Source organism: Silurus aristotelis (genome assembly GCF_946808225.1).
Source record: "Silurus aristotelis genome assembly, chromosome: 9".
Lineage (NCBI taxonomy): Eukaryota > Metazoa > Chordata > Actinopteri > Siluriformes > Siluridae > Silurus > Silurus aristotelis.
In genome coordinates this window covers 3,863,028-3,884,676 of record NC_139582.1, presented here as the reverse complement: position 1 = coordinate 3,884,676, position 21,649 = coordinate 3,863,028, and the positions used below count along the sequence as shown (strand labels likewise).

Below are 21,649 nucleotides of genomic sequence, written 5' to 3'. Positions count from 1 at the left end.
AGGACACTTTTACTTTTACTGGACTAATGTTTGACTGAATGTGTCTCTACTTTAACTCAAGTACATGCTTTGTGCACTTCATTCACCACCGGTTGAATGAAGTCAAAATGAACTATAATAACCCTGAATATTACATTTGGACACTCAATACTATTTCACGTCTGCTTATTTCACTTCATGGATCTGAGCGTGGCAGATGAGTGAGATGACGGTGAGCGAACTAAACTGAGTTCACTCTAAAGGTATCTGCTTTGAACATAACATAAAAGACTCGATCGTGCATTATTGGGTTTTTAGCTGCTAAACCGTTGCATTCTTTACCCCTTTTCTAAATATATTCAACATCTAATTCAACAACAAGGTTGTCTCATGTCTCGATAATGTCCCTCTGTGGTGGTCCAAGAGCATAAAAGCCCTAATAGAAACATTTCACATTATCATTCAGGACAAACAGTCACGAAACTCACTAATGCATTAATGGATGGAGTGTGTCTTTTTATTCCAGACGCACTTCCACTTTAAGGTCTGTTTACTTCAATTGATTTTTCCTGTAATGCGCAGACTAATGTAAAGGCGGTCTTACGACGTGACTCATTCGGAGAAAGCGAATTAAGATGCTTGATGTGTCCTGCCCTGTTGTTTTTATAAATTATGCACACACATTAGCTTTACTGTAGCTCATGCGCTTGTGTGATTTGTGTGACTTTCTATGTGATTTCGGAAGAATAATGGCCACATGAATCAGGGACAGTACAGGAAAGATTTAAATCGTGTCAGAGTGTTTATGAACCCAGGAGAAACTACAACATTAGTCAGCCCTTTTCTTTAACACTATCTGGACTCCGAGGCAGTAAATCATTCCACCTTTTTTTCTCAATGCAGCGAGACAGCTTCGTCTGTAAAATGTTTCCTATGCCATGATCCTGAATGGCTACTTTTTCTGCATTTCCTGTCTTTTCCTACATACTTTACCAGGCAACAATATGCTAAATGCTAGCAGTTGGACAAAACCTTTTTTAAATAATTGTTTGATGCAGTGTCTGATATAAGCAGAATATACATATAATCTAATTTAAATATAATTGACTTTACCTGGAATGCATTTATTCTTCTCTAGTTTTTCTACACTGACTATATTTTGTTTGTTCATGAACATGTAATGCATTTCAACCAATAGTCCTTTCTCTTTTCCTGCAGCAAAGTTAACAAAGTTTATGTTGGAGATTTTATACAATCAGATTTCAGCCGTCACATCACATATTGCACTGTGAGCTGTTCCTGTAACCAATCAGAGGTTACAGAGGTTAAATTGGCGCCCCCTAGCTGGCATTTGAACGCGTCGGCATTTCCACGAACCATTTACACGCTTGTATTTTTTTCTCCTGTAGAATTTGCACAAAATCATGGAGTCATTTTATGAGGTTAGTGTCGATGCTCCTGCTAGAGATGATGGTACGGGTGGTGCGGTTGTGGCTACAGTGAAAGGAGACTTGTTAAATTGTGTTCATTGGGTTTCTCGCTTTGTTTTTTTTTTAGCTTTTATTCTCTGTGTATGAGAATTCTGTCTGTGGTGCAGTGCTCTGTTATACTGCATTTCTCTATAATATTGATGGTTTCTATAGCTGTGGCATTATAATAAAGGTAATAAGCGTCTAGGTGTGAAATGCACTGCTCACTACTGATAAATCAGAACTGCAACAAGAACCATTTTACTTAATTTTTTTATATGAACAGTACCAATAGAAAGCCAATTTTGCACCAGATGCAGTAGATGTGTCACACAGTGCAGCTCAAGCACAGCGACACCACCACATCTATTGTGCTCCCATGTTCTCGTGGCCCAGATGGATGCAACATGTTGTGTGAACGTGTGCATGCAGCATGGAGACACACAAAGCATTTTTTTTTTTTCAATCCGATTCTATTTCTGCCATCTTTTCCTGCTAGAAACACTACATAATGATGGTGTAATATTGCATAGTGTAGACCTTTTCTATACTATACTGCACACAAGGTGGATTTTGCCAAGTGTATGGTTTAATTACTAATTATAGGAGTAAAGATTATTACTTTTTTTATACTATATCTGCTGTATTTATAATAATTAAACTGCCAGATCTTCTGGAACAGATATTTGCACAATATCATTTCGCTTTTGGTGTAAAACAGTCTTTTGCTGCCAGCTCATGACATATATGATAATTTGTTGTTTTTTTATAAGGGTGCTTTTAAGGTAGAAAAGAAAACCTTTCTAGAAGCCTGGCTTTGCCCATTTGCACAACATAATCACAACAGCACTATTACCAAGGATTAAATGGGATGTAGGAGGTGAAGAAGCATTTTTATGGATGGAATTGGTCACAGTTTTCTCAGTTGTGGCTGCATAAAATCACCTCCCCTTTAATTGGAGATGTAAACACAGATTTTAATCAGTTATAATATGCTCATAGTTATAGAAAGAATGAAGGTGCATTCATGTTACAGCACCCCTGGAGCACAGAGGGTTAAGGGCCTTGCTCAGGGGCCCCAAGATTGGCAGGTTGGCAATACGGTGGCTTAAACCTCAACTTTCAGTAACCCATAGCCTTAACCAGTGAGCTACCATCTCCCAGCTTATACTTATGTCCCTTTTGCTCAGGAATCGCTTGGATTTGTTACCATAGTGTATTTTTATTTAGCTTTTTTGACATTTTTTGGAAAAAGATATCTTTTGTGGAAGAATTAAACTTTCTCCTCACTTGAGCTACAAAACCCAAACATGTTCCAACATAAACCTGTTATAGAGCTCCGACCTCAACCCCACTGAACACCTTTGGGATAAACGGGAACGCTGACTGCACCCCAGGCCTCCTCACCTCACTTACATCAGTACCTGATTTGTAAAATTAACATCATCATTAATGGCAAATGTAGCATTTTTTAAAGAATATTAATTCATTAATGTATTAATCAATTTTATTTATTTATTCACATTATTTAAGGGCAGGTATTTATGTGGACCCCTTTTTGCATGGCACTTTTCTATAAGCATCAATGCATATATTTTTATACTCATTTGCCTTTATGGAACTAACTGAGTATAAGATTTCTTTAAACTTAATAACAGAGTAATAAGATGTCAATCTAAATGATTATTAACCCCAAGGTTAATTAAAATCTATTTAATCCCCCATGAATGACATGAGGTAAAGTGCAATGATGGAGGTAAAAACAGTCAGAGCGAAACGTTAGAAAAATGGAATTATGGGGTGTAGCATAGCGTTTCAGTGATTTAGCAGGAATGTGTGCCCAAATACAAGTAGTCCCAGAGTTACAATGTTCCGACTTACGATTTTTCATTTTTATGATGATGAATTTTTATACGATACGCTGGGATGCTGCAGAGATGTTCGCATCTACCCCCTTGTGAGATGCCTTTCTTACAAGGCCAAAGCCCAATTTTGGCTCTTTAGCTTTTGTCACATACACATCACAGCACATTGAAATTCTTTCTTCGCATATCAGAGCGCAGGGTCGGCCATGATACAGCGCCCCCTGGAGCACAGAGAGTTAAGGGCCTTGCTCAGGAACCCAAGAGTGGCAGCTTGGCGATACTGGGGCTTGAACCCCCAACCTTCCAATCAGTAACCCAGAACCTTAACCACTGACTTACAACATACCGTATACACTGTAGTTTATACATTACGGTACTGTAAATTGCTGTTTTCCTAAATGATGTACTGTAATTTGTTGTAATATTAACACATTACACTATACAACACCATACTGATCACCCTTCTTTAAGACTCTTGGGTGGGCTAATCCACGTCTCGACTTGTATTTTCAGGCTACGTTGGGGTCATCAGTACACATCTTCACTGTAAGTCAGGACCTACCTGTATTATTTTCTTTAAAAGGAAAAAACCAAAAATGATTGTGAGGTAGAACAGTCTAACAAGAGCAGCATGAAGTATGAAGGATTGTGTGTTTGTGAGTGAGTGTGTGACATGGGCAGGGGTCTTTTGTGCCCTTTCTCGCGGCTCGTAGTTGATAATATACCGCACTCCGATGAAGAATGGACATAGGCACGTTGTTCCCATTGAGTCGCATTGATTTTCTCCTGTTCCAATGATTGATTTTCTCCCTGACCATTAATCCCACTCTCTCCACACCTCCCTTTCGCTGGCTACACTGCGGTCCCGCTCGACTTGCTTTATTTACTCAGGAAAAAAAATAAAATCTGAAAATAGGTATTGAGCAGAAGTCAGTTGATTTGCAATAACCATCGTCATAATGAATTTGCTCTTATACACACTTTCTGGTCGATATTTTTGGGACTGGGTGCTTTTTTATGAGAGATAAACACTTTGAAAACACCGTCTGGTTCACCTGAGTAAAAGTCGGAATTGATTTCTGCAATCCGCTAAGAGTCTTTATATCGCTCGTCTGTTGGGCTCAGCGTGAAGCCGCTCATATGAGGGGTTCGAATTTAATGCAGCAATGCTTAGTGGACACTTTTACCGTGGACTTTTTCTATACATTTATCTGCAGCTTCCTGAGATTTCCTGAACTGGCAGAAATAAACCAGACTTTTCATTGTCGTGTCTAAACCGGCGTGCCTTTACTGATAGTGGAGAGTGAATTCGATTATATTTGGAAATAAATATTGAATTAAAACTAGAGTTTGTGTTAATAAGTTAGGGTCAGAAATTAGACCTGAATGTTTAGTAAACAAAACAAATTTTTCTTGTGTTAAATCTAAGATTATTCCTAATATGTGATTCAAATGTACAATCCATAAGTGAGAATATTAAGTAAGTAAAGTAAGTGTTTTTTGGTCACATGTACTTTAAAGAACAGGGAAATTCTTTCTTCACATATCCCAGCGATGTTAGGAAACTGGGTTCAGAAATGATACAGCTCCCCTGGAGCACACAGGTTAAGGGCCTTGCTCAAGGGCCCAAAAATGGCAGCTTGGCAATACTCGGGCCTGAATCCCCGACTTTGCGATTAGTAGCCCACCACCTTAGAGGAGGTTGTAGTTCAGTGGTTAAGTGCTTAACTCTGTTCTCTTTGTGCCGATAATTTGGACGTGCAAATATAGAAAAAATATATTTCCTCTCACAACATATTATCCAGTTTTCCTGATTCAACTGAACTCAAGCTGTACTGCGCATGAGTAAAATGTAAGACTCGTCATTTCCACGTCATTTCCGCCCGCCGTTTATTTCCTTTTCCGGTTCTTTGAAAAGTTAGAAGGCACGAATATGCATCATTCATAAACGTCTAGTCAAATCAAGTTTATTTTATAGCGCTTTTCACAACAGACATTGTCTCAAAGCAGCTTTACAGAATTTCAGGTGGAAGATCAGGAAAAAAGAAGGGGAAGATCAGGTGGAGAGAAGGAGAAGATCAGGTGAAGAAAAGGAGAAAATCAGGTCTAAAGAAGAAGATCAGGTGAAGAGAAGGAGAAGATCAGGTGGAGAGAAGGAGAAGATCATGTGAAGAGAAGGAGAAAATCAGGTGAAGAGAAGGGGAAGATCAGGTGAAGAGAAGGAGAAGATCAGGTAGAGAGAAGGGGAAGATCAGGTGGAGAGAAGGAGAAGATCAGGTGGAGAGAAGGAGAAGATCAGGTGGAGAGAAGGAGAAGATCAGGTAGAGAGAAGGGGAAGATCAGGTGAAGAGAAGGAGAAGATTAGGTGAAGAGAAGGAGAAGATCAGGTGGAGAGAAGGAGAAGATCAGGTAGAGAGAAGGGGAAGATCAGGTGAAGAGAAGGAAAAGATCAGGTGGAGAGAAGGAGAAGATCAGGTGAAGAGAAGGAGAAGATTAGGTGGAGAGAAGGAGAAGATCAGGTGAAGAGAAGGAGAAGGAGAAGATCAGGTGAAGTAAAGAAGAAGGAGAAGATCAGGTAAAGAGAAGGAGAAGATCAGGTGAAGAGAAGGAGATCAGGAGCTTGCTTCTGGTGATATTGTGCATAAAATAATGGAACTTCCAAATCTACGACATCACACAGACCTGAAAACTGGACATCCGTCCGTTTTATAATGTAGCTATGAAAGAGTTAATGAAATCCATCATATTTTTTTTTTTCCGCAGGATAATGAATGTATATGGAGCTTTAGCTGAAGCACTGATTCAGAAGATGAACCTTTGATAGCAGCCATTACACCATTACACTTAATACAGTCCTATTACATGGCTCCTCGGGCAATTTCTTGCATATTAGTCGGGATATGAAACTGAAACATCAAAGTAATTTCTTGTATAGGGTGAAAGAAAAAAAAGAAAAGAAAAAAATCAGAGAGTTATGGTTAGAAAAGTGTAGATAGAACAGAGGATAATAGAGAGGAATCTGAAATGTAAGTAATGTTTCGTATGTATGCATTTTTCTATAAATCACCCGGTGTGTATTATTTAGATGCTCATGTCCTCCTGATTAGATTTCTTATCATCGTTCATTGAAGCCAGTTTTGAAAGCGGGAGTTCTGTAAAGTATGTGTGTGTGTGTGTGTGTGTGTGTGTGTGTGTGTGTGTGTGTGTGTGTGTGTGTGTGTGTGTGTGTTTCAGCTTTTATTCTTGGCATGGTTGACCTTAGATCACTCAGGCTCTTGATGTATTTTAAGGCTGGCGTGGCTTCATGATGGGATGCGTAAGTGTGTGTGTGTGTGTGTGTGTGTGTGTGTGTGTGTGTGTGTGTGTGTGTGTGTGTGTGTGTGTGTGTGTGTGAGGTGCGTCAATGGGAAGTTAAGGTGAGTGTGTTTGTGTGAACAGACTCAAGAGAGCAAAACTCCAGACAGCTTGATTCTTCACTCACATCCGTCTGGCTGTGTGTCTTGCTCTGCCCTTTCACTGGTGTGTGTGTGTGTGTGTGTGTGTGTGTGTGTGTGTGTGTGTGTGTGTGTGTGTGTGTGTTTTTCACTTCAGACGAGAAGAGACTTCTGACAGCTTTTGGAAGTCTCCAGACATGGCTTAAAAGAACAGTTTTAAGCTCCACATGAGCTCAGGAAAGTACTGAAGGACATTTATTTGAGATGAGAAGAGATTAGAAGAGAGAAGATGAGATAAGACAAGATTAAAGTTTTTTTGGGCTCAGCTCGAACCACCGAAAGTTCTGAAGGACGTCAAGTTGAGGTGAGATGAGATGAGATGAGATGAGATAAGATGAGATGAGATGGAAAGTACTGAAGGACATTTATTTGAGATGAGAAGCGATTAGAAGAGAGAAGATGAGATAAGACAAGATTAAAGTTTTTTTGGGCTTAGCTCGAACCACCGAAAGTTCTGAAGGACGTCAAGTTGAGGTGAGATGAGATGAGATGAGATGAGATGAGATGAGATGAGATGAGATAAGATGAGATGATATGAGATCAGATGAGATGAGATGAGATGAGATGAGATGAGGTGAAATAAGGCTAGACAACGTGAAAGTTTCTAACTCAGCATGAATCAGAGAACGTTCTGAAGGACAATGAGTTGAGATGAGACAAGAAGCGATGAGACCAGAGGAGAAACGATGAGCTGCATAGAGTCTAGACAATAATTTGAACTTAGCATGAATGAGAGAACATTCTGAAGGATGATGAGTTGAGCTGAGACAAGAAGAGATGAGATGAGACTAGACGAGAAGCTATGAGACCCGAGAAGAGAAGAAAAGATGAGATGTGAAGAGACTAGAAAATAATTTGAGATAGGAGATGAAATTAAAGGACACAAGATGAAAGTTTTAGAAGAGATAAAATAAAACCAGTTAAGAGAACACTTTGAGAAGAGATGAGATGAAACCAGATGAGACAAGTTTTTGAGCTCAGCATGAATGAGCGCATGTTCTGAAGGACAATGAGTTGAGCTGAGACAAGAAGAGATGAGAGGAGTCTAAATGAGAAGCAATAAGACCCGAAAAGAAAAGATTAGATAAGAAGAGACTAGATAATAATTTAAGATAAGAGATGAAATGAGAAAGAAATGAGACAAAGGTTTGAGATGAGATGAAATGAAACAAGACTAGGCTAGTTTTCGAGCTTGGCATGAACGAGAAGTTTCTGAGGGAAGGTGAGTTGAACCGAGACCAAAAGCGATGAGACCAGAGGAGAAAAGATGAGATAAAAAGAGACTAATTTGACAGACGGGAACAAGGTCTCAGAAGAGATTAAACGAGACAAAGATTCGAGATGACAAGAAGGGACGAGGCAAGTTTTTGAGCTCAGCATGGAAGAGCTTCTGAAGGATGATGAGTTGAGCTGAGACAAGAACAGATGAGATGAGACGAGAGAAGTTTTGGAGCTCAGCATGAATAAGAATCTCAGCTGAGATGAAATTAGACGAGAAGAGATGAGTTGAGACGAAAAGAGATGACTCCCAAGGTAGAGATGACTTTGAGGACAGATCGTATGTGTTTTGTTAATTAAAATGTCAGACCAATACCTCATGCTTCACTGACAAGACTAAAGGAAGTTGTTCTCATGATAAAAGCGAATTAGGGACAAATATGTGAAATCAAGCATGAAAAATGTGCACATTTAGTCATAAATTAGAGACCCTGTTGTTGTGAGGCTCTTTCTCCTCTAAGCAGTTACCACACACACACACACACACACACACACACACACACACACACACACACACACACACAGGACTTAAAATTGCTCAACATCAGGTGGAGAAATCAGAATCAGTGTAAATAATGATTTAATGAGAACTTTTTGCTAGTATATACGCTACATGGACAAAAGTTTGTGGACACCTGACCATAAGATTTGTATGTGCTTTTTGAACATGCCATTTAACACTGGAATGTGTTTGTGGTGATTCGTGCTCATTCAGCTACAAGTGTGTAAGTACTGATGTAGATGAGGTGAGGAGGCCTGGGGTGTGGTCAGCATTCAGATTCTTCCCACAGGTGGATTTTCCACTCCGAACCATGTAAAGCAGATCTTCATGGAGCTGGATTTGTGCACAGGGTCATTATCAGGCTGGAACAGGTTTGGGTCTCCTAGTTCAAGTGAAGTTAAAATGTAATGCTCCTGCACCCTTTTTTTCCCAACAAAAGGCTAAATAAAACCTTTGGGAACACCTCCACACTTCTGGAACACAAGAGATATGAGTATAGCTATGAGCAAATTATAACTGATAAAAAATCTGTGTTTACATCTCCAATTAAAGGTAAGGTGATTTTATGCAGCCACAGCTGAGAAATCTGTGACCAATTCCATCCAAAAAAATGCTTTTCTATCTCCGACATCCTATTTTAACCCTTGGTGCTGTTGTGGTTATGTTGCACAAATGGGCAAAGCGAATACCCTCAAAGCACCCTTATATCCTCATATATGACATGAGCTGGTAGCAAAAGCACCAAAAACACTTGTAGCTTTATTTGCACATCATATACATAATGATTATAAAGAAAGGTTCTGATAGTCCTTGAAGACAGCTGACTCCTGTTAGAGAGTAAGGGCTCGGTACAGTAATGTGGTATGTGGAAGGTACAGACGTTTCTGGGAATGGTACAGTATGTAGGTGAGTATATGTGGGCAGGCTTGTGCGGTTTTGTTGCAGGGGATAAAATAGATCGCCATCGCTCAACCAAACAGCTGTACAAATGGAAACGCCTTGTGAATGAGAAAGATCAAAGGAGAATAGCCAGATAAATACCCATATAATAAATACTCTTTGCAATTTTGGTGAGCAGAAATGTCCCTCAGAAATCGCACGTTAAACAATAAGGCAGATAACAGCAGAATTCTACATCTGTCAATCAAGTATCTGAGGAATCTGAGGCTACAGTGGATGCAGCATCATGTGTCCTGCTTCAGTCAGTATGTGAGCTGTATATGTGGGGGGAAGTAATGTTATTAAAAGGGGAAATGAAGAATAACATCAATGCTGAGCGGAGAAAGGATTCCCCATCTACCCCGAAAGCTGCAAACTAAGCAGCCACGCTGGAGTTATTTATAGATTGTTCATTTATAAAAACATACAGTTACTGTACATTAACCGTTTGCTAGCCGTAGCTATTTGCCATTTTTTTTCATTTATTGCATTTGGCTTATGCCCTAATCCAGAGCGTCTTATAGATATCTCAGTTTTACATCTAAGCAATAAAGAGATAAGGGCCTTGATGAGGGGCCCCAGCAGTGGCAGCATGGTGGTGCTAGGATTTGAACCCATGACCTTCCAATCAAAAGTCCAACATCTTACCTATTGAGTTATCACTTCCCACTACATTTACATGTATATCAATTCACAGATGCCCTTATTCAGAGTGACTTACATTTATGTTATTTAATACAACTGAGCAGTTGAGGGTTAAGGGCCTTGTTTAAGGGCCCAGCAGTGGCAGCTTGGCTGTGCTGGGATTTGAGCGCACTTTCGATCAGAAGACTCCTTAACTACAAAGCTACCACGTCCCCTATAACACAGAATAATTCAAACGTGAAAATTATGTTGGTGGTTTTTTTTTAATTCCTTTGACAACAATTCTATGTTTTCATATGTTATGATTCAAAATGTTATATCTTTTTTTAATTTTTGCCTAAGCTGTTTTTAATATCATTTAACCTCCAACATTTTTTTTCGTAATAGATTTCCCCCTAGAAATTCGTCAGTAATCCTGTGCACTATAAATAGCGTGAATATCAATTTTACATTCAAGCAAGCTTTCCATTTGCATCCCCCACAGTGTAACAGTTTTCCAGCTGAAAGCACTAAGATGTAATGATGAGTTATGGAGACTGTGTGTGTGTGTGTGTGTGTGTGTGTGTGTGTTTGAGGGTGTGGGGTGGCAGAAAGCCAGGCTATTAAACAAAAAGCAATTACACTAAATATCTAAAATCTGCGGGTTAAGCTTCGGTGAGCTTCTGTTTACCCTTCCGAGACCTCAATTACCCTTAGTAAATCCATTTTTTATATTGTTATTATAACAAACGGGGAACGCAAAAAAGGCAAAGCAAACTGACTCAGACAGGGGCTAAACATTTTAGTTTTAAATAAACAAATAAACAAACAAATAAATAGAATATCTGGTCAAGAGCTATTATTATTATTATTATTATTATTATTATTATTATTATTATTATTATTATTATTATTATTATTATTTTAGCATCATTATTTTATCATTATTGCTGGTAATAATAATAATAATCATCATTATCATTATCATAATAAAAATCAATAAAAAATTTATAATGATAAAAATAATATTAACAATAATAATGATAATAATGATAATGATAATAATAATAATAATAATAATAATAATAATAATAATAATAATAATAATAATAATAATAATAATATTATTTGTGTTTTTTCTTTAATACAAAAATATTTTCTTTTTCTAAATCTGATCAAATTTAATAATAATAATGTAATCATAATCACAATTATTATTAATTATTATTAATATTATTATTATATTATAATATATAATAGTAGTGTTACTATAATTATTGTTGTTATTTATTTCTGTTTATTTGGAAGTGAGAGCAGCTATTAAGAGGATGAAGAGTGAAAATTAGTTTAGACCAGATGACTTTCGAGAAAGCGTTTGACAGGGTTCCGAGAGAGGAGTTGTGGAATTGTATGAGTAAGTCAGGTGTGTCAGAGAAGTATGTGAGGGTGGTGCAGGACATGTATGAGGACAGTGTGACAGCAGTAAAGTGTGCAGTAGGAACGACAGACTGGTTCAAGGTGGAGGTTGGACTGCATCAAGGATCGGCTCTGAGCCCTTTCCTGTTTGCAGTGGTGATAAACAGGCTGACAGACGAGGTCAGACAGGAGTCTCCCTGGACTATGATGTTTGCGGATGATATTGTGATTTGTGGTGAGAGTAGGGAGCAGGTTGAGAAGAGCCTGGAGAGGTGGAGGTACACGCTGGAGAGAAGGGGAATGAAAGTCAGTAGGAGTAAGACAGAGTACATGTGTGTGAATGAGAGGGAGGGCAGTGGAGTGGTGCGGTTGCAGGGAGAAGAGGTGGAGAAGGGGAGGAGTTCAGGTACCTGGGATCAACAGTGCAAAGTAATGGGGAGTGTGTTATCTTGAACAGCAAGAGTGAGCATCAAGAGTGAGTTATAGACAGATGTGGTGGAGAGAATCCAATCATTTTCCAAAATAAAACATTGTTTAGAATCAGATAATAAATAAAACGGAAATCATTTAAGTTATGTATTCTTTCTGTGTATGGCCTGGTATCAATTGACCCATGAACCGGTGCTGGTCTGCAGACTAGTGGTTGGGGACCACTGCCTTAAAAAAATGTGATCTTCGACGACTATCCGACACCTCGCCCGAACTCATTTCACTCCTCTCTGCTCCCTGCCCTGCTAATCTAACAAGGTGGAATTCATTAACCTTGCCCATATTCCTGACCACATGTCCCCAGTAGTCGCTGGGTGCCAGGAGCCTGTTATCATTCCTGCTTTGTCGACAGGCTGACAGAGGTGAAGGGAATCCAAAGCTCATTTATTTATGAGTCCTGCACTCTGTCTAGCGCGGGGGTCAATAGCATCACGCAGTCCGACGGCGCTGGAGCGCAGTGGCACGAGTCCAGGCCAATCATTTAGACACCTTTAGCAGAGGTTCTGAAGCCTCCGGCATCGCCACTTAAACAAGGGGTCATGGCACAATGGGGCTTAATTGGAAACTGAGAAAGTTTTATGGACATGGCCTCATTATTTTATGGAGCCCCGAAGGATTGTTGTCATGTCTTAAAAATTCGATGTGTCGTGAATGCCATTCTGCGACATCATTAGAGACGTTTCGAGAGGTTAGTGTTCGAAATAGTGACACGGATGTCACGAATGCAGTGCGGGTGAACCCTCGAGAAATATTATTAGGCATAATTTAGGTAGATATTCCTGGCTAGAATTATGATGCGGCCAGGTTTATTTATTATTTATTTTTTCCTTGGAGTGCACTTACCAGTTCTTGTGCTCTGTTAGCGGATGAATTATAAGCGAGAAGACTTTTGCCATCATAATTTCAGGCTCATCACCATCTTCAGCCGCTTGTCGTTTTAGTGCCAGCTGTCATTTGGTGTCATTATCCAAGACAGCGTTGTCACGCTTCACTTTTTCCCCCCTTTTTTTTCCTTGCCCACACTTTGTACACACACTCTATTTCATTCTCTCTCTTCCTGTCAAGTGCACTGTTTGTCTTTTCTAATCGTCCACCTGTCACCCTCGTTTGCCGAAACAAAGAGGTATTAAGAGTTTACACAGTCTTTGAAGCGTAGCAGATTCGATTTGATTACACACATTACCCAGGCGTTTATGTGTGTGCTTGTGATTTAGGTACTACTCTACTTTCATTTTTTTTTTTATTACACACCACTTGTAAATTGAACAATCCATTACAGACTGGCACAAGTAACGTCGGGTTTTAATTGCTCCGGTTTTCCCGCAAGTCTGTAAAATGAGAATTGAAGTCTGAAGCAGCAGGATTTAAGGAGAATGCTCGCTAATTGTGCGCACCTGCGGCGAGCTGAAATGGCATTTGGGTTGTCTTTCAGGACTTCGTGTTGGGATTTCGCAATGCCGCCGCTCATTGTCCTCTTTGACGTGCCACTGTTTTCATGGTGACTGTTTGGCAGCGATATGGCAGGGATTAGGAGACGAAGGCCGACCGGGATTAGTGTTAATAGGAAAGCAGAAACCTGTACGCACCCGCTGAAGAGTCTTCCCTCCTGAGCAAAGAGGTGCTGCGTAAACAGCAGCATTATGTTTTCTGATGATTTGGCCTATAAAAAGCAGACCTTTTTTTTTTTTTGTATAATATGACCAGTCTGCATTCGTCTTCTGAATTCTTTCTTTCTTCCTACCTTCCTTCTACCTGTCTATCTATAATTACATCCATTCTTGCTTCATTCAATAGTTCTTTCTCCATCCACCCATCCATCCATCCATCCATCCATCCATCCATCCATCCATCCATCCATCCTTCTTTCTTTCTTTCTTTCTTTCTTTCTTTCTTTCTTTCTTTCTTTCTTTCTTTCTTTCTTTCTTTCTTTCTTTCTTTCTTTCATCTATCTATCTATCTATCTATCTATCTATCTATCTATCTATCTATCTATCTATCTATCTATCTATCTATCTATCTATCTATCTATCTATAATTACATACATTCTTGCTTCATTCAATATTTCTTTCTTTCTTTCTTTCTTTCTTTCTTTCTTTCTTTCTTTCTTTCTTTCTTTCTTTCTTTCTTTCTTTCTTTCTTTCTTTCTTTCTTTCTTTCTTTCTTTCTTTCACCTATCTATCTATAATTACATACATTCTTGCTTCATTCAATATTTCCTTCATCATCCATCCATCCATCCATCCATCCATCCATCCATCCATCCATCCATCCATCCATCCATCCATCCTTCTTTCTTTCTTTCTTTCTTTCTTTCTTTCTTTCTTTCTTTCTTTCTTTCTTTCTTTCTTTCTTTCTTTCTTTCTCTCTCTCTCTCTCTCTCTCTCTCTCTCTCTCTCTCTCTCTCTCTCTCTCTCTTTCTCTCTTTCTCCCTCCCTTCCTTTTGTTTTGTTTTGTTTTATTTTCAAGTTTATTTCTATAGCGTTTTTCACAATGGACATTGTCTCAAGCAGCTTTACAGAACTACAGAATTAAAGTGAATGATGTGTATTTATCTCTGATGAGCAGCCCGGGGCGAGAAAAAACTATTATTTTCACATTAAAAAACACAGCACTAACCTTGTTCTTATTCTTGTTTTGTACTGTGCATTAAATAATACGAGAATTCACTCTAATATGATGAAGGAAACACTTTAATGTTTGCTTGTGTGTTCATTTGTTTGTTAATTGTTTCATTTCTGTATATTTATCTTGGTTAGACATGCAGTGGATCAGCAATCTCATGTACACAGTGCTGGGAATACACCCGGACAACACACACACACACACACACACACACACACACACACACACACACACACACACACACACACACACATGCATTCGCACTCTTACTCTCACTGTGGGTCACAGATCATCTACCTTGCATTATTTTGGGAGGAAACTGAAAATCCCAGATAAAATGTAACATAATGTGCCTTTTCAACATCCATTTGCTGTTATAATGACCTTCACTCTTCTTGGTGTGTGTGTGTGTGTGTGTGTGTGTGTGTGTGTGTGTGTGTGTGTGTGTGTGTGTGTGTGTGTGTGTGTGTGTGTGTGTAATGAAACTTGGATAAATTTGAGTGCAGTTTGCATAGAAGTACAGATCCTCTGAAAAAAACTCAACATACAGTTATTATAGTCAAAGTTGTCTGTTGTCTAAAAGCGACAAACTTACAGGTATAAAGAATAATCGTATTGATTCTTTCTTACCACATTATCTGTGTAAAGCTGCTTTGAGACAATGTCTATTGTTAAAAGCACTAAATAAATATAAAAATTATGATGAATGATTTTAAATAATAATGGGGGAGTGGTGGCTCCAGCGGTTAAGGCGCTGGGTTGCCGATAGGGAGGTCTGGGGTTCAAGCCCCGGTATCGCCAAGCTGCCACTCTTGGGCCCTTGAGCAAGGCCCTTAACCCTCTATGGCTCCGGGGGTCCCTTACGAGGGAAATATCAAGGTCCGTGACGTCAGAGTGACGTGGGGCCGCCTTCCCGTGGGCTCACCACCTGCAGGAGGGACCATAAGGGACGGTGCTGTGAGGATTGGGCAGCAGTCGAAGGCGGGGGCCTGCTTAGACTGCTGCCCCCGCGACCCGAATTACGGATAAGCGGGAGAAAATGAATGAATGAAGGATTTTAAATAAATGCCAACAAACATAAGTACACCCTAAATCAACTATATATATATATTGCATTCGGTGGCACCCCAAAGTAACTGCGGGCCCCTGCCTGGCCATTCCTACTGTATGAAAAATCCCTGGCCTTAGCCATGCTAATAAACCTGACTATAATGTAAAGTGAACGTATCTGAAGTTTTGTGAACATTCGGTTGTAACAGTTAATCTTATTTTCTAAAACCAGAAAAATGGTTAAAGTCTTTTGCCTGAGGTTTTGAATGAAATGTTTTAAATTTGCTTTGAGGGCAAGAACAAAAACTTTGGAATGATCTGACCAGTGCAACAAGAAAAAGAACAGTCAGACCATGAATGGAAAGTGAACATTTTTTGACTCTTTTGAAGCAACTCGAACATTTTATGTGTCTACAATTTCTTTAAAATAGTAACGTTTTCTTTTACAATACACACCAAAAGAATTAAATTTCAACTGATTTTGTTCCAAAAAGGAGATCATTCAAAATCGGTTTGGCAAGTTGTAAAGTATTCTCAGCTCGCTTTCTCTCTTTCTTTGTGTGTGTGTGTGTGTGTGTGTGTGTGTGTGTGTGTGTGTGTGTGTGTGTGTGTGTGTGTGTATATGTGTTTGTATGTGCATACATGGGGTTTTGAGTACTTGTTTTCTTCTGTTCCAGGGAAATGAACTCGGTAAAACCGAACAGGAAAGATATGGCAAGCCAGAGATCCAAAAACTTCTCAGCCAGAAGCTCCTCAAGTTGCCATGGAAACCAGAGGTAAAGCCTCATTTGTTTGCCTTCCTTCCTTGTACAAGCTGTAATGTTTACCCTCCAGAGGCTGGGTGAGGATGAAGTGTACACAGTATGAGATGTTGTTTTCGCCTGTCATTCTCTCTCTCTCTTTCTCACTTTCTCTCTCTCTCATCTCTCTATCTTTCTATCTCTCTCTTTCTATAATCCATCAACTTTCAGACTTTTCACTATTACTGTAGTCATCTTTAAGACCAAACCGTCCCAGTAACATACACTTAAGAACAGGATACCCCATTAAACATAACCCAATCTGGTAACTAGTTTGTGGTAAAGATCACAAATCTACAGTGGACTCAATACAGTGAGACATCGTGATGGTGTTTTATTGAGAGGCTGCCATTGTACCGACACGGAATAATACTGTTTAAAATCGTAAAGAATCCTTCAGGAACTCGCATTCAATCACTGTCGAAATTACAGCATCAGTCATTATCTATATTCCATCACTTCTGTTCGGAGCTAAAAATACCCAGAGTTCTCCTAGCATTATGAGTGTGCACAATTTAGCATTAAACATTAGTATCTTTCAATTCAGAGGAATTCTTTGAGCAGCTTCTTCTTAAAATATGTACCGGACCCCACTGTATTATACTATATGTAAATTGTGGTCCAAAATTCTGAGAGCACTAATGAAAATGTATCTATTTTGTATACGCTATATTTGTTAATTTCTGTATAAGAAATATGATCTGCTTCCTCATTTTTTCTCATTTTTCTGTTTTCTTGTTTGCTGTGTTAGTTCCTGTATTATGAATGCGTTGTTTTGTCACAAGTCTTGTTGCAATTTTTGACACTATCTGCAGGTACATATATTATATAAACAAAAGTAATGACACTTGTCTTTTCCAGCAAAGTGTGGTTTTGCCCCACACTTTCCTTTACAAAGGTGGAGACACACAATTATATAGGATGTCTCTGGATTTTGTAGCTTAAAATGTTCTCTTCACTTGAACTAGGAGACCCAAAGACATCTTTTTCAGAGGAGTGGATGTTATTATAATAGAAAAATGGAGACTATATGTGTAATGGGCTATCTATCTATCTATCTATCTATCTATCTATCTATCTATCTATCTATCTATCTATCTATCTATCTATCTATCTATCTATCTATCTATCTATCTATCTATCTATCTATCTATCTATCTATCTATCTATCTATCTATCTATCTATCTATCTATCTATCTATCCATCCATCCATCCATCCATCCATCCATCCATCCATCCATCCATCCATCCATCCATCCATCCATCCATCCATCCATCCATCCATCCATCCATCCATCCATCCATCCAGGCGTGTATCTGCTTCTTTGGTAAGTCCATTCATTTACAAAAATTTCAGCCGCTATGGAATTCATCCTACAAATCATTTTGAATTACAGTTTTTAATCAAAACCTTGCAGTGAAGAAAAGTGAATTCCATTGTGAAAAGCGCAGTGCGTGTGAAAGAGCACATTCAGTGCAGCGGGCTGAACGTTGTTATTCGAAATCGGTGCTTCCATTAAAGGTGTGAAAAGACACACAGTATGTATTATGTTTTCCGTTTGCCTCACGGATTCGTTTATTGGCGTCATTAAGCGTGTAGCTTAGCAAAGCACTGAAGCTGGAAATGTAATCTGTATGCCTGTGCGTGGGCATTGTGGTTTATTAGCATCACACTGAACAAAACAGCATCAGTGTTAGCTTTAACCGTGCTAAAGTTGACTTATATATATATTTTTTTGGCAACTATTAAAATGAAAATGCTGATGTGGTGTATACGAGTGCTGGATCATCTATAAAACAATTCGCTGAAGTCCTTTTACCTACATTAATGATTGACTTTATAGTAGTGCTACTCTAATAAAGGGAATAGTGTGACGATACCTCTGTAAGACATACCTAACCTCACCTCGCCAACTATTCTCCCTCTCCTCCATCAGGATATTATGAGATTTCTCAGAGGTAACATCCGCCCACACTTTTCCTATCCCTTTAGGAATTATGCTAAAATTACACAAACAGGTGGCCAGGAGGAAAAGCAGTCACGCGCCAGTCCGTCTGCAGTGCGCTCTGATTTGTTTCCAAATGTAGACATGCTAGTCACCTGCGACAATCAAAACCATCAGACCTCAACCTTATAACATGTTATAAAGCTAACACGCCAGGTCAGGCTTTCTGTATAGCGTTAGGTCTATAACTTTCCCTTCATTTGAATGTGTTAATAATCGTCAGAAAACGCTTGAGCTCATCACGCCGAGTCGAAGCCAAAGCACCAGCACGGCTTCCAAGCTCTTATCAGCCAATAATGAAGAGCACAGTGTTCTGCCACTCGCCGCTTCATTACTCCCCCTATTAATTAGCACAATCCCAGTGTCCTGCCAGTTCGAGATGCGTGATTATCTGGCATAACAATGTCTTCCGCACAGACAATTGCCATGGAGTAACATGGCAGCTAGAGAGCGAGGGGAGAAGAGGTGACATCTCTGATGAGGATTCCTACAGGATCTAACAGAAGAATGTTGCTTTTTTAGAAGAGTTGCTTTTTCAAGGGCATCTTCCAAAAAGGAACGTAATTACCAGAGTATCAGAGGTGTGTAATGCTTTAATACAATGCCAGCAAGTCCAGAGAAAATCCCTAAATAGAAGACGAGTGAAAGAACAGCAATCTTTAAAGCTGAGATGTGAAGGACTAAATCAGATAATGAGACTTTCCTCAAGGTGCCTTTCTTCAAGGTGAACACTTTAACTGGAATGCAGCGCTAGAAGAAAAAGTCTGCACCTAGTGACTACATCGCAGGTCTATGGGTTTTAAAAAAAGCCAGGCAAGAAGGAATGAGCCTAATTAATTTTTATGTTGCTGCCAAGGTGTTGACTATTTTTTTTATTACGACAGCCATGATAGTAGTTCCAAGAGAAATCACAGGTTAATAGTAATTTGCAGTAAACCTATAACAGCTTCTTTTCTACTGAAGGACTTGTTTGGGGGACACTCCATATAAACAGATTTCTTCTTTAATTGTTGATAGTTTTTTGTGAGGTGGTGTGTATTTTACAATTTTGGATCAATTTTGTAAGAGTCGTAGGTTAAGATGTTGCTTTTCCTCTGCAGAACAGGAAAAATTATGTCTGATGTCCTTTGCAGAGCAGGGAGGTGGAGTTATGCCCTCAATAGGACAGGGAAGCAAAGAGATGTCCTAAGCTTTACATGGAGGCAGAGTCCCCATAAGCAGGGCATGGAGGCAGAATGAAGTACTCTGCAGGGAAGGCAGGAAAGCAATGTCCTCTGCAGGGCAGGGGGGTAGAGCAACATTCTCTGCAAAAAAGGGACAACATCTGATGTCCACCGCAAAGCAGAGAGAGAAACAATGTCCTCCACAGGGCAGGGAGGCAAAAATGTCCTAAGCATTACATGGAGGCAGAGTGGCATCCTAAACAGGGCAGGGATGCAGAGTGACATCCTTCACGGGGCAGGGAGTCAGAGTGATGTCTTTTGAAGGGCAAGGAGGAAGAGTGATGTCCTAAGCATAGCATAGAGGCAGTGTATTGTCCCTGGCCACCAGTGAGACAGAGCTATGCCTTTAGTAAGGAAAAAGGGTGGTGGATGGATGTCTTTGTGACTGACTGAGTGGTAACTGAGCACATTACCCATTGCTGACTTATAGTATAATATAATTGTATTCCTTACCACACATCATGTTTATTTAGTTGGTTGGTTGGTTTGTTTGTTTTAAAAATATATAAAGCCCTTGTTCTACTGTATCTTTATCATTTCTACTTGACCAGTATATTTCAGCCACATTAACACTGCTGTGTATTTCTGATTTTAAATGTTTCATTATTTGCTGGACTGTAATGTAGAGCACAAGAAATTTTGATTTGACTTGCTGTGTACAACAGAAATGAATTAAGATATAATATTTATAATAGGTTTATATTTTAGTGATATAATGATAATTAATGTAATCCAAAAATAGATAAGAAAATAGAGGATATTAGTTTCACAAAAGTGATTAATTTGTGTTCTTATCTCGTCTGTAATCAAATAAAAGGAATTTGCAACAGCCATGTCAAGACTTTATAGAGGTATTGGCTATTGCTTAAGTGTTAAAAAACATGTAAAGGTAAAGGGAATGTCTTCCTGCTTACACTCCCCACTGCTGCAAACCATCCTACTGATGAGCGACAATATGATTCGGCTTCACTAGCCAGCGGGTTGACTAATTGCTGTCTCAGGCTAGCACTGTGGGCAGTCCCTGTCTCCTGTCTCCAAAGAGAATAGACGCATGTAATGATCAAGAAGTAGTATCATTTGAGACTAAACCTACCAACGGTGCGCACTTTACCCTTCTCTTACACCAAGCAAGATTTCAGGTAATAAACAACAGTGTCTATAATTCAAATATAAGTATATAAGTTCTAATTCCTCCTGTTAGGTTGGAAATATGCCTCCGATACACAATAAATTCCAAACCTTCCTATCATCCTTGGCCTGAACCCACCCCAGGCCAGAAATGACCTCTGGTTTCACCTCATGATTTACGAGCTCCTCAGCACTGTTATTGAATTCCATTATTTGTCCATGGCTGACGTCTGGGGAACGTATAATGGGGGTGGGGGCTTCATCTGGAAGTGAGGAGAGATCTTTCTGATAGAAGGAAACGTCTTATCAACCTCACTCCTAACTCAAACCCTTCACCACACATACACACACCCAACCCCCATCCTCCATTATGCACCAGTGGCTGAAAGCACACGCTTATCTGAGCTGAATATATTTAAGCACTGCTCTTTTTTTTTTTTTTCTTTCTTTGAGAAGATGAATGTTATCTGGAAAAATGCGGAAATTACTGCTGATAACACAGGGATTTGGGGGTTTTGGTGAATATTGGGTTCTAAGAAAGAATAAGGCTGCATATTAGGACATGAGTGTTATCAGATACATTGCAGGATTGCCTTGTATGGGGTTTTAAGCAGGAATCTGTAGATGTTGAGCAGGAGCTGGCCAGTGTGGCAATTTTTCCTACTGAGAAATGTATCCTGTGGTGATTAAAATATATGAACACAATTACATCTTCAGGTTTTTCATCTTTTTCTTGATGCTCAGTCATGAGTTTTACAAAGAT

The 21,649-nt window shown here is 39.3% G+C and overlaps 1 protein-coding gene across 1 annotated transcript in view; it reads left to right on the top strand.

Annotated features, from left to right (window-relative positions):
- b4galnt4b (beta-1,4-N-acetyl-galactosaminyl transferase 4b) overlaps window positions 1-21,649 on the top strand; it is a 140,793-nt gene that overhangs the window by 51,542 nt on the left and 67,602 nt on the right. The window contains exon 5 of the mRNA XM_083549882.1: window positions 16,406-16,504. Within this exon, the coding sequence (XP_083406008.1) occupies window positions 16,406-16,504 (99 nt within the window). The remainder of the gene's footprint in view (window positions 1-16,405; window positions 16,505-21,649) is intronic.